At 44.1% G+C, this 13,828-nt stretch overlaps 1 protein-coding gene across 7 annotated transcripts in view; it reads left to right on the top strand.

The window, feature by feature from the left end:
- Nucleotides 1–13,828, top strand: part of EHBP1 (EH domain binding protein 1) — a 261,387-nt gene that overhangs the window by 243,482 nt on the left and 4,077 nt on the right. For all 7 annotated transcript variants that reach the window (XM_064146293.1, XM_064146294.1, XM_064146297.1 and 4 more), the window contains 2 exons: nucleotides 7,335–7,434; nucleotides 8,563–8,636. In XM_064146293.1, the coding sequence (XP_064002363.1) occupies nucleotides 7,335–7,434; nucleotides 8,563–8,636 (174 nt within the window). The remainder of the gene's footprint in view (nucleotides 1–7,334; nucleotides 7,435–8,562; nucleotides 8,637–13,828) is intronic.

Consider the following 13,828-nt stretch of genomic DNA (forward strand, 5'->3'; position numbering starts at 1 on the left):
TCAAGATGCTTCTTCTTTAAATGCTTAACAAATCATTAGCTGGCAGTGTAAACAGAAATCCATTTGTGAATCCCAAAGAACGTGAAGGGTGGTGGTAGGGGAAAATACCTGCAAAAGAGTGCCTGGGAGCTGTACAAAGTTAAAATGAGGTAGTGGCTTATGCTCTTCTCGAAACACAGTGACACAGAAACATGCTGCTCCTTCTTCAGCCTGGTGGATGACAACTGGCTCAAGCTGGATTTGAGCAGCAAAGGAAAATTGTGTTTGAATTTGTGTAAGGAGAAAAAAAAAACCCAAACAAACAGGGGTTTGGGCATATTCTTTTGCTGTGGTTAAAGTTCTGGCTGTCATTATTTGGCTATCATTAAAATTTGTGCCAGTAAGGAGCCAAAGGAACCAATCTTTCTGCTGCAGCCTTGATTGAAACCTACACCAAAGGATTCACAGCTCAAAAGTCAAGTCAGAGTTTCTGGCAACTGAGAGCAGAGTTCAATGTGGATGTTGCTAGCCCAGATTTGGGGTTGGGCTCCTTCCTAATCGCTGAGGAGGGTTCTGGTGAATGTCAAGTAAAGGGAAGGACAAGCACACAGCCTTCACCATTCCAGCCAGACAATGCCACTAGAAAATGGCACTGAGGCAAAATTCCCCTGAATTCCTGGAGGAAGAAGAAAACAAGAATGTATTGATTAAAAGAAAAGGCAAAAAAGAAAGAGGGAAGGGGAAAGGGAAAGGGAGAGGGAGAAGGAAAGGGGGAGGGAGAGGGAGAGGAAGAGGAAGAGGGAGAGGGAAAGGGAAGGGAAAGGAAAGAGAAAGGGGAGGGGAGATGGAATGGGGAAGGGAAGGGAAGGGAAGGGAAGGGAAGGGAAGGGAAGGGAAGGGAAGGGAAGGGAAGGGAAGGGAAGGGAAGGGAAGGGAAGGGAAGGGAAGGGAAGAAAGAAAAAAGAAAGGGAAGAAAAAAGAAAGATAAAAAGAAGGAAATGAAAAAAAAGAAAGATGAAGGACTAGGGAGAAAAAAGAAAATAGAAGAAAAGAGAATAAAAAAGAGAAAAGAGAAGAAAAGGAAAGGAAAAAAAGGAAAATAAAAGAAAAGCAAAGCAAAGCAAAGCAAAGCAAAGAAAAGAAAAGAAAAGAAAAAAGAAAAGAGAAAAGAAAAGAGAAGAGAAAAAAGGAATGGAAAAGAAAAGAAAAGAAAAGAAAAGATAAAAGAGAAGAGAAGAGAAGAGAAGAGAAGAGAAGAGAAGAGAAGAGAAGAGAAGAGAAGAGAAAAGAAAAGAAAAGAAAAGAAAAGAAAAGAAAAGAAAAGAAAAGAAAAGAAAAGAAAAGAAAAGAAAAGAAAAGAAAAGAAAAGAAAAGAAAAGAAAAGAAAAGAAAAGAAAAGAAAAGAAAAGAAAAGAAAAGAAAAGAAAAGAAAAGAAAAGAAAAGAAAAGAAAAGAAAAGAAAAGAGGAAAAGGGAGGAAGCAGAGGATATAGATAATAAAGGAGAGAAAGCTTACCAGAGTGCTGCTATCTAAGTCTAGAGCCCTCCTTCCGAGCTGTGCTGTTTCGGCTTAGTTTGTGGTGCTGCGTTTCCCCAACCTCTCCCCGAGCGCTGGGCGTGTGTAGGGCGTTCGCAGCACCGAGCGCTGCCGTGTGAAGCTTGCTTTCAGAAGTCATTATTGAGCTAGAAGAGAAGGAGCTATGAGCAGAATTATGCCTTCAAGAGAGTAAATCTGTTCTGCTAGACAGTTAACCAGGTGAGGTTAAACACGATGAGATGGATTCTGGTCTCTTTGGAAACCTGACAGTCTGCATTTTAAGCTACAATGTAAAGTGCTTTATCCTGAGATTAGGTATTGTGGCAGGAGCTAAAACTGCCTTTTTCCCCCCTAGCCGTGCCAGAATACAACCTCCTTTTCTTTTTTGCACTAACAAGACTGCTTTGCCACCACAGCCCACTCTAAGTAATTAAATCAATCCTTTGTACTTACCGTATTCTCCTCTAGTGACGGTACTAGATCTGATTATATGCTTCATGCATATTCAAAGTACGGCACTGACAGCTCTTTAATGAGCTCTTACTTAATCAGTACGAACAATGTTCATCTTGTTCTTTTTTTTTTCCCCTTCCCCTCATACATTAGAGCTAGGAACAGTTGGGGGAAAGAAGAAGAAAAAAAAATGAAACATCCAGCATTCATTTGAAAAATATATTGTACTTTGAAAAGTGTCTAAGCTGGGGAAGTTGCATTCTGCCCTTTAAAAGTCTGCTGGACAAATTGGATTACTAGTATTGGATTAAATAACAAATGGTGAGGGGAGAAATGAGAAACGCTGGCTGTGATCACAGGCTTTCATATTTTGTGTTGCTTATAAAGCTGAAGGGGTCTTTAACCAGTTATTAAAGTCAGGATTAATTTGTAATGGTCCAACTTACTTGCTTTAAAAGGGTTTTGTTGTTGTTGTTGTTGTTGTGGTTGTTGTTGGTGTTAGTCTCAGACAATAGCAGAATGCATCTATCAAAATGTAAGTTTAAGATCTGGGGCAGGCGAGGGGGGGGAGGTATTTGCAGATTTTCCTCTCCCTTGTACTGCCTCGGATAAGGCTTGGGGGTTCTCTATTAATTTTGTTTAAATAATCTGTACAGCACTTCTTTCTGTCTCTTTCTTTCTCGTTCTCTATTTCTTTTTCTCTTTCTCTCTCTTTCCTTTTCACTTTCTCCTTTCTTTCTCTCTCTCTTTCTTTATCGCTTCTTTCTTTCTTTCTTTCTTTCTTTCTTTCTTTCTTTCTTTCTTTCTTTCTTTCTGTGTCTTTGTGTGTGCCTTCCTTCCTTCCTTCCGTCCTTGCTTCCTTCCGTCCTTCCGTCCTGCCTTCCTTCCTTCCTTCCTTCCTTCCTTCCTTCCTTCCTTCCTTCCTTCCTTCCTTCCTTCCTTCCTTCCTTCCTTTCCTCCTTTCCTTCCTTTCTTTCTTTCTCTTTCTTTCTTTCTTTCTTTCTTTCTTTCTTTCTTTCTTTCTTTCTTTCTTTCTTTCTTTCTTTCTTTCTTTCTTTCTTTCTTTCTTTCTTTCTTTCCTCTCTTTCTCATTCTCTCTCTTTCTCTCTTTCTCACTTTCTCTCTTTCTTTCTTTTCCTCTTTCTTTCTTTCTTCTTTCATTTTTTTCTCTCTCTCTCTTCTTTCTCTCTTCCTCTCTCTCTTTCTTCTTTCTTTCTTTCTTTCTTTCTCTTTTTCACTCTTTCTTCTTTCTTTCTTTCTTTCTCTTTTTCACTCTTTCTTCTTTCTTTCTTTCTTTCTTTCTTTCTTTCTTTCTTTCTTTCTCTTTTTCACTCTTTCTTCTTTTTTTTTCTTTCTTTCTTTCTTTCTTTCTTTCTTTCTTTCTTTCTTTCTTTCTTTCTTTCTTTCTTTCTTTCTCCCTTTCTTTTTCACTCTTTCTCTTTCTCTCTTCTTTCTCTTTCTCTCTTTCTTTCTCTCTCACTTTCTCCCTTTCTCCCTCTTTCTCTCTCCCTCCCCCTCCCTTCCTCCCCCCCTCTCTCCCTCCCTCCCTCCCTTCCTTCCTTCCTTCCTTCCTTCCTTCCTTCCTTCCTTCCTTCCTTCCTTCCTTCCTTCCTTCCTTCCTTCCTTCCTTCCTTCCTTCCTTCCTTCCTTCCTTCCTTCCTTCCTTCCTTCCTTTTTCCCCTGAGAAAAACAGTAGAGATTTGCCCAAGTTTAATTTCCAGGTGTTTGTAGCAAGTCACTCCAATACTTGTCTTAAGACTTGGAAAGCTGAAACAAAGCCACCCCCGCCACGGCAGCAGGGTGTTACAGAGAGAAACTGGGTTGAAGAAAGGGTTTGCTTTTTTTTTTCTCCCCTCTAATTTATTTCTTTTTAATGCAGAAATTGTAACTGTGAGTTTAGCTTTTGCCGATGGCCGCACTTTGTTTCGCTTTGTCTGAAGCATTTCGTCTGCATCCTTCCACCAAAGGGGGGGGGGGGGGGAACAACAACGAACCACAAAACGCAAAAACAAAATAGAAAAGAAAAGGGAAAGGGGGAAAAAAAAAAAAAAAAGAGAAGTGGTGTGCTCCTGGCAGTGTGTTTGCTGAAAAGAGTTCTTTAAATTTCTTAGATCTGGCACTTCATCTTGGTGCTGCTTGCCTGGGAAGAAGTCTCTCTTGCAGCTCCCTGCACAAGAATTTAAAAAGCTGACGGACAGCAACAAAAATATCAGCATCAGCTGCTATTAATATTGCACACATGTGTCGTTTTGCTGATCAAAAACAAACAAAAAAAAGGCCTTTGCCAGGGTACTGTTGGCCTTTTTCCAAACTGCAAGCTTTTTCTCAGCTTTTTCTTTCCCCCCCCACCCCCTACTTCTTTCTTCTTTTGTTGCTGCTGGGGGATTTGTGCCTATCGCAGCCGCTATCACATGACCGGTGTCAGGGCATCACATGGCTGCAAAGGGAATACAAAAACAGATTAAAAATTCTGGGGGAGAGAGGGGAAAAAAAAAAAAAACAATTGAGACTTTGTTAACTCACTTTTAAACCAGCCTGTGCTGGGGACATGGCCTGGGCTTCAGCGTCAAGCCTGGAAAGAGCCAAACAGGCACCTGCTCAGATCTGACTTGACAGCTCCGGTCTTTACCTACAGCTCTGCTCCTTCTGTGTTGTAACCAACTTTGTTAGGCAGGAATGTGTTCAGAGAAAGAAGTTTCTATCTCCGTGGCCTTACCTTGAGATTGCAGGGCATGAAATTCAAGTTCAGCTCCACCACCCGGTCCAGCTCCTTTGAAATGTTTGCCTCCCATTTCTTTTTCAGGGCTTGCAACATGGAATGCAGCAAGAGCTTGCACTTACAACAGCATCTTTCAGCCACAGAGCCCAGACTGCCCCAAACCTGGCAAATTTAGTGTCCTAAATGGAGCAAAATATTGCTATAGTCACACACATCTGGCTGTGAGAACTTCTTTTCACAAGTGGTGTGGCAATGTGGCAATGACTCCCTGAAAGGAGGTTGCAGTGAGGTGGGAGTCGGTCTCTTCTCCCTAGGATCAGATGATAGAACAAGAGGAAATGACCTCAAGTTGCACCAGGGGAGGTTTAGGTTGGGAATTAGGAACAATTTATTTGCTGCAAGAGTGGTCAAGCACTGGAACAGTCTGCCCAGGAGGGTGGTGGAGTCCCCATGCCCAGTGGTGTTCCAGAACTGTGTGGCCATGGCACGTGGGGACATGGTTTCGTGGTCACGGTGGTGTTGGGTTGATGGTTGGACTTGGTGATGATCTTGGAGGGCTTTGCCAACTGGAACAATTCTGTGATACTGTGAGTGTGATGCATCACAGGACAGGCTGGTCCTTTTGCAGAGGCAATCTGGCCTTCTTTTTTTTCCCTCTACCTCAAATAAATTTGAGCTCCACGGTGCTTTTCAGTACAAGGTTGCTGATATTGATCCCCCTGCTTTAAAAGCAGGCTCAGTTAGATGAACCACTCCTACAAGGCATAGCTTTGCAGCTGTGGCTTTAACAGCCCAGTCTGCCTCAAAGTTCTCATCCCCTTCCTGGGAGTGCAGAGCTGCTGGATGTTATTGTGAATGCTATGGCCTAACATTTCCTGCACTCAAGCAGAAGATGGAGGTCTTGGGGAAGAGCATTTCTAGGTGACAAATTTCTTTCTCCATCGCCCAGGAGCTGGGCCCTGCTGCTTCTGCTTCTGCTCAGAAATAGGCTACAGGGCCATCTCCACTTCAGTTTGTTCTCCTTCCCATCACTTCACTAGCCAATCATGCATACCCCTAAAAACACCCTCCCTGGAAGAGTTTCATCAGTCAGGAGCTTCCCAGGGTGAGAAGTGAATCAGGGGAGATGTCTTACATTGGAAAGGAGTGCATGGTGTAACTTGTTCTTACTGTGTGGCTCCACCAGCTCTACTCTAAGCTGATCCGTTTCCCTCTTCATCTCCTTTGGCTTCCCTCATCTGGAGGCATGATGACAAGGGGAATCGAAGGGTTTGGAGGCCGGTGACCTTCCCTTGCAGGCAGCAGGGTCACAGCAGGGTGAGGAGGTGGTTCTGCATGCAGATCTGGGCTTGCACACCACCGTGGCGTTGGGGTGTGAACGTGCACATGGCGGGCACGTACATGCAAGCATTTCAAACGCTCCCATCCAGACTTTGAAAGCTTTCTTTTAGAGCACAACAATATTTTTTCTGGTGTCATTCCAGCTTCAGGTGCTGGGAATCGTTTCTCTGCAACTAGGGATCCCATTGTTGAAGGTCACTTCCCCAAGTGTACAGGAGCTTGCATCAGAGGTTTCAAAACTCTTTCCAAACATCAAAGAATTCACTTCTAGCACACATGCAAGATGGGTGCGAGTGATCCGTCCCCGTGTTAACTCAGGTGGAGCTCCCACATGGAGATCTGCCCACAGTCTCCCAGTGAAGCAGTGTCAAAGCTGGGAGAAGTACTCAGAATCCTGGCTCAGCTCATGCTCCTTTGACACTGTTCCAGGTCACTTGCCAGGTGACTTCTAGCTGTAAGGAACTGGTGAGTTTCATAACTCACAGAGAACCGCAGAGTCTTCGCTCCTCAGCTCAACTTGGGAGATGAGATTGGCAGGTCACCACAGAGGTGCAGAGGCCACAAAGGACTTTGATGAGGTTTCTTCTAGTCCCCGAGCTCAAAGAGAGTGGAATTTGGCTGAGTGACCCTGCTGTGGAGAGGACAATCTGGAGCCTTGTGGATGCTGTCTGCCTTTACCCCATGACACCTGATGGTGAGGTGCAACACAAAGTCATACAGAGTCCGGTGGACCACAGAATGACTCACGCTGGTGCAGATGTTCCCTTTGATTGCCAGCTGAGGAGCGGAGCAGTTCTTTCCAGTTCATCCTTCTTAGAGAGCCCGAGCAGGTGCCCACACCTTGACCTGCAGGATTCTCCTCCTCTCTGCAGTTACTTTTACCCCTACCACAGCATCCTAACTGCACTGGGTTTGCATGGGTGGAGTAGGTGCTGCCCACAAGGATGGTTTTTGTGGTCAGAAACCTGTGGTGAGCGGAGGTCTCTTAGAGCAGCAAGTTGAGTTGTTGTTTTTTTTCCATTGGGAACATCACACCAATGTTTTGGGGGAAAGACAATGGACTTTTTAAAAGCTGCTCATTTTGGTCAGGGTATCAGCTGACGAAGGACACTGTTTGCAAAGGGTTGCTTGTGGAGCAGGCAGGGTGGGCTGGCAGGACTTGCAGCTGTGTGGTAGTTTGCCCACTTCAGAGTACACTTTGTCATGCTCAGCGTCGCTGGGGGACTGATACTCCAAACCCTGAGGTGAAACACGTAGCTCGGTTTGTGAGGTGCCACCTAAGGCATTGGAATTCTTTGTCTTGCAGGCAGGAACACGGAAGAAGAAGAAGCTATGATGCAGGAGTGGTTCATGCTGGTTAACAAGAAGAATGCCTTAATAAGACGGATGAACCAGCTTTCTCTGCTGTAAGTATGGACAGGGACTCCTGTTTACAACAGGGTGTTTAGCTGGAGTGTTCACACATCAGACAGGTGCAAGACTGTTGTGCTCTCTTCCCACTCCCTTGAAAGTTAGCAGCGTGGGTGCTTTGTGGAACACCTCCAGTCACTTGGTTTTCCCTCTGTTTCAAGACTCGAAAATGAGAAGTGTGCGGTGGCACCAAGTTAGCCAGAGCTAATAATTAAAGCAATAGAAAGACAGCTCCATTTTCAAAGGCCCAACAACAGGAAGAAATTACACTTTAGAAGTGCAGGAATAGATTTGGATCATGCCTCAGTTGTCACAGGTGAGGACTGTTCAGAGAGAGAGAGCAAAACTTGAATTGCTAGCCGCTTCCTAGAAGATGCCAGCACAAGTTGTGCAGCACCAGGCTGTTGGGAAGAGGTTAGAGGCTCAGTCCCCGGGCAGTGATGCCACCAGCACTGCACAGGAAGGACACGGGGACTTCTCTATACTGGCGCTGGCAAGGAAGGGAGGAGAAACTGACAGTTTTTAGAGCCATTCTGCCCTCTGTGCTTCTTTTCCAGCCGCTTTCGTCTGGGTTATCTTTCTTTCAGTAATGCCACCTAGTGTAAATGCCTGCACACTTCTCTGGGAAGAGCCTGTCCTCCAGAATTTCCTACCCTGCCTGAACTTGACAGAAGCTTCTACCTTCAAAATATTGAGCTCTTTCTAACCCCCTGTCTAATTTGCATTCCTTATTAGGGCTAAACGCATACAAGATAATAATTCCAGTGCCATATTCCCTGTGTGGGTGGGCTGAGGCTGGAAGTTGTTCATGGGATATGGGGGAATGTTTTATACTTAGGACATTCCACAACAGCTGCCCCAAGGCTGGATGTGAAGTTACTGTGTCCTGTAGCACCACAGAGCTACGTTGCTGGGCTGAAAGCTGTCGTTACAGAGGTGTCAGCCCCGTAGTTGAACCTTCCACCCGGGCAGGGTTTGAAGTTTGTGTATCATTTGTTTGGAGTGGCTTAAAGTTCCGGAGAAAAGTCAGTTCCGAGTCCTAAAATCAATGTACGTTAAAGGTTCTTTTAAGCGTTTAATGATTTAGTAATTAACATATTGATGAACTTTTGCAACTTGCCTAGGGAAAAAGAACATGACCTAGAAAGGCGCTACGAGCTGCTGAACCGGGAGCTGAGAGCCATGCTGGCTATCGAAGGTAAGAGCAGTGCTGGGCACCAAGGCAAGGCAAACGCTGCCTGCCAGAGGTGGCTGCCTGAAAATTACCAAAGGTGGAGGCTTCTCCGAAGCGCAGTTAAAAATTAGTGCTGATAATCAGCACCAATTAGCAGAGCATTTCAAGTGCTAGCACACCCCAACCCCCTGGGGTTGTGATCCCATTCTTAAGTTTCATTTGGAGAAAAACAAACAACCAAACAGAGTCTGAGATATGGGATAAAGGAAATATGGTCTCCGTGGAGGAGGAAACTTTGGGAACAAAGTCTTGAGGAGGTAAATGTTTGTCCAGGGTTTGTTACTTTTTGTGGCAGTAACGCTTTGCTGGCTTTCCCTGCCCCATCAAGTGGAAGGGGGGACACACAGAAGGGGGCCTTTTATTCTTCCAGAGCTGTTTTACAACAGTATCTCACTGAGGGGAGGGGTGGGGAGGGAGGGGGTAAAGAAAAAGTCTGCTGAGTTCTGGAGGTGAACCCCTCCCGCTTTGCCAAGTCAGTGTTTGCTGGCGAGTGCCGCCGGGATTAGCGCGATCCTTCGCGCCGCTTCCCTCCCTTCGCCGCCGCTCCCCTGGCTGCAGTCGCCCCACCTGAGCGACAAACCCCCCCGGGAAGATTGACACCGGGGATCAGCGAAACAATCCCCTCCTTTCGGTGGGGCTTTCAGGTGAATTGTACAGTAATCCCGGGGATGATTCAGAATCAAAAATAAACACCCAGCTAGCTTAAACTATTGCTTGCATTATTTCTTATTTAAATATCTTAAGTGTTTTCTAATGCCCCGGCGCTCGCAGCTCTCAGGCACCGACGCTGCCTTTACAGTTCAAAGATGTTTGCTTAAAAGTTAATCCCTTGGGCTCTGTAAAATGGACCTTTTGTCTAATCAATGCAAATTGATTTTGCTATTCCGTATTGACCTCTCAACCCTTTGACTGTCCATGGTAATTTCTTTCTTCACCTGATAAGGTACCTGATCCATAATAAATCAATTCTAATTAGTTTGGAGACTTGACTGGGAGCACAAGTTTGGAGAAAGAAAGCAGCAGGTTTCAGGTAGCTTTTTCATCTCTCTCTCTGATTATATATATGTATTTTCACATAAGGCTACATTCCCGATGTTGGTAGAGTTGGATAATGTTTGGACTTGGCAGGTGGCTTTTTCATCTCTCTCCCTCTGTGGTTTTATATCTATATATATATATATATATCACAGTATCACAGTATACTTTTTTATATCTATATATATATATATATAGATATACATATATATATATATATATATTCACATAAGACTACACTCCCTATGTTGGTAGAGTTGGCTAATGTTTGGACTTGATAATCTTGAACCAAAACGATTCTCTTCTCGGGTAAACTGGAGTCTTAAATGCACACACAGCTTTCTGCAGGGGTTGATTGGAAATCACACTAATGAAATATTTAGAATTAAATACTCCAAACCCAGAAAGGAACTAGGAGATGCTGGATTTAAATCCTCTATTTCAGTCTTTAATCACCTCTTCTATATTTTACTGTCTTGGAACATCCTACCTTCGAATGTCCAACAGCCCCTGCCATCTCACAGTGGCTTGAGCAAAAATCTGTCCATTTTTCTCTTTGTAAGTTGAGAAAGGGATGTCAGAAGTCCTCCCTTCTTCCCCTCTCTTTCTCTCTATTTGTTTTAGTTTGGGGTATTTTTTTGTGCCACTGTTGGTATAATAAATAGGGGTTTAGAGAGAAAACATAAGTGCTGGAGAATTATGGTAGTTGGTTTGTGGGTTTATTTCTTTGTTTACTTAATTTATCTATACAACAAAGTCCTCATTTAGCATTTTAACGCTCAGTGAGATTATTACTATTCCTCTAGAACTTTCAGGACTTACCTGCTTTTACCTTCAAAAGTCTGTGAAAGGAGAAACTCTCCTAAGAAACACACGTTTGTGACACTTCGCCTTACGCTGGGGTGCAAGGATGCACTTTTTTGGGGGGGGGAGGGGTCAGCACCAGGCAAACCACACTACTTATGAGGAATGTGATTTCCCTGAAGCTGCAGGCGCTGCCCCAGCAGCCCGGGTCTGCCCCAACAGCCGGGGTCTGTCTGCTCCGAGGCCATTTAGCTGATTGCTAATAAGCACTTGGACTCCGCCAAGGAGTTGAAACGACAGATTTTACCAGTACCACTTCCCGCTCCACAGTTACCAGCACCAATTCCCAACCCGAAATATATGCACAGGAAAGAAGAATCACAGTGTGTATAACATGAGCACTTGGACTCCGTGAAGGAGCTGAAAAGACAGATCTCACTTTTACCAGCACCAATTCCCAACCTGAAATACACAAAGAGGAAAGAAAAATCACAATATGTATAACATGAGCACTTGGACTCCGTGAAGGAGCTGAAAAGACAGACCTTAACTTTTACCAGCACCAATTCCCAACTTGAAATACATGAACAGGAAAGAAAAAATCACAATATGTATAACATAAGCACTTGGACTCCGTGAAGGAGCTGAAAAGACAGATCTCACTTTTACCAGCACCAATTCCCAACCTGAAATATATGAACAGGAAAGAAAAAAACAAACCCAACCATGGTATATATTAACAGGACAAGACTGGTTTGTGTGTCTATAAGAAAGGCAGAATGCAACAGCCCAAAAATTGGAACTTAAAAAGAGAAGTCTTTGAAAGGTGATAATTAGTGTTTTGGTAAATTGCTCTAAGTCTTCCACGCGTGACTATGCTGTTTAAAAATCTGTCAACCGATTTACTTAGCTAGTTGATGACAGGGGGAAAAAAATGGGGAGGGGGGAGTGGAGGGCGACGGGGGGGTGGAAAAGAGCCTTGCAGAAGGTAGCAGCCTGCCGATGGCAGATAAAGGCGGTTTCTTGGCCGCCAGCCTGCCCTGCCAGCGCAGGCAGCGTACGGGCAGCGCTGGCGTCTGGAGGTGCTGACCGTTACGATGCTCAGCGATGTGGAGATGGTGTCCTCTTAGCCAGCAGCTAAAATGGAGGCATGGGCAGCTGAATGGCTTGTGGAGCGTGATGGCTCTTCACAGGGAGCACAGGAATGACCCGGGGGGAGGGGGGGAGGTATGTTTTTGTTTTTTTTTTTTTAACTTATTTCTTTTCGTTTATTTATTTATTTGTTTAAATTTCCCGTGCTTCCCACCTCGTTTAGCTGGAGAGATAAGCCAGAGAGTTAACATCCAGCTAGAAAGTGTTCCTCTCTCCCCCCCCCCGCCACTGCCGGGAGTGCTGAGGCTGCGGAAGACCTGCAAATCCCAACCTAGGTGGCCAAAGCAAATGGAGGTTCTCCCTGGGCTTGTTTTAGCCCGTGCAGGTGGGGAAGGCGTTTTGGCTGGCTAGCTGGTTGGGAGCTCACCTAAACAAGGTGTAAAGCATCTCAGAGCCTGACTTTTTGCTATGGCCGAGTGGCAGGATGCTTTCCTTTCAGCTACCTGTCCTCTCCTTTCAGGTTTTCTTTCTTTTTCTTTCAAGATTTAATGCCTCCTCAGAAAAGATAAGTTCATTTTTGCACACCTTGGGGGTGGCGTGTTCATTTTCTGCCCAAGAAATGGATCCTCTTTCGGATTTTGTACATCTTGATTTATTCTTGGCTTATAGTTTGAAGTGGGTGCTCTTCTAAAAGGATTTATGCATAGGTTCACTATTTTTGTAGTTATGGTTTATATGATAAGCTTTTTATATTTAAAATCAATATGTAATCCTGTGGAGGAGCTTATCCCCTAAAACCCCATTTGTAAATCTATTTTAGCTTTGTTACACCGCGCAGCCACAGTATTCCATAGATTGATTAGGTTCAGCAGCAGAATCCTATCAAATGGCCTGCTCTGATGATGATGCAAACTCTTTCAGGATTGCTAGTTGACTGGAACTAAAGATAAGACCTGACTGCAATCCCCCAATGTGCTCTTTACAAAACTAGTGTTAATTTTCATCAAAGTGCCAGGCTTATTTATTATAGTGGCGAGGTTGAAGGTTTTACTACAAGAACTTTCCACCATTTCTATTAAAGCATTTCTATGGGAACGGGCTGCCTCTTTGCTCCAAGTAATTATCAGTTTAAGCAGTGGGAGAGTTGGAGGGGGGGGAGATGGTAAAAAAAGACAATAGGAAGTCAATGAAGACGAATAATTGAAAACATTTCTACTTTTAAGGTGAATTTAGCAAAGTCTGTCATTTCCAACTGCCTGTCGCAAGTGGTGGCACAGGGACTGCAGCTTTCAACACTTTTAGCTCATACACAGCCTCGGAGCTTAATCCTATTTTTGTCCTGGGCATAGCTTTTAGAACAGTATTATTCTGAAATCTTCAAATTAATCACAACCCATATTGTAGCTTCCCGGAGCTGCAGTCAGCCTGGGGAACTCTGTGTGACAGGTGTTAGAGGTAATCCTGGCTTTAAAGGCACAACAGGTAGGAATCCAACTTGAACGCAGATGGGTTGTTTGGTTTGGTTTTGTTGTTGTTTGTTTGTCGGGTTTTGGTTTTACCACAGGGACGCTCCTGAAGCTGCAGCGTTTTGTTGGGTAAACCAAAACTGCAGTGTTGAGCACACACAAAATGTTGTTGAAATACTTGCCCGTGTTCCTCTTTTAATCAGTTGCTCCTTGCTACTGTTTATTTGGGGCTGGAGAAGGGTAGCAGAGGGAGAGTCAGATCCCTGTTCTAGGAAACAAGACCACAAGGGAATATTTCCAGCAACAGGCAGGATTTGGTTTGCTTTTTTTTCCTCTATGGCCTATTTTAAACAAGAAGCAGTGCCGAAACAAAGAAAACAAACCATTAAAAATCAACAAACAACAACAAAAACAAACCGACCCAACCAGTTCTTGTTCCATGAAGTCCTAATCTGACGTTATTTACCCCCACAAGGGCTCCAGGATGGGGCAACAACAACAACAAAACAAAACAATCATGAAAAAACAACCTAGGGAAAAAAATGTAAAAATCCGAACTTAGGAAACCTCTTAGAAAGGGACTTAAAGAAGAAAAAGAGCAGTGAAGGAGTGAGCAAAACCTGGGCTGAAATATTTTGACTGATGTTTGCCGTTTCAAAAGCTAAAGTTGCTGCTGACAACAGAGAAGCAAAGCAAACAAACAAAAATATCAAGAAAAAGGCTTGGGGGGTGGGGAGGGAATATTAAGAGTTTTTCAAC

This window comes from Pogoniulus pusillus, chromosome 7 (genome assembly GCF_015220805.1).
Source record: "Pogoniulus pusillus isolate bPogPus1 chromosome 7, bPogPus1.pri, whole genome shotgun sequence".
Lineage (NCBI taxonomy): Eukaryota > Metazoa > Chordata > Aves > Piciformes > Lybiidae > Pogoniulus > Pogoniulus pusillus.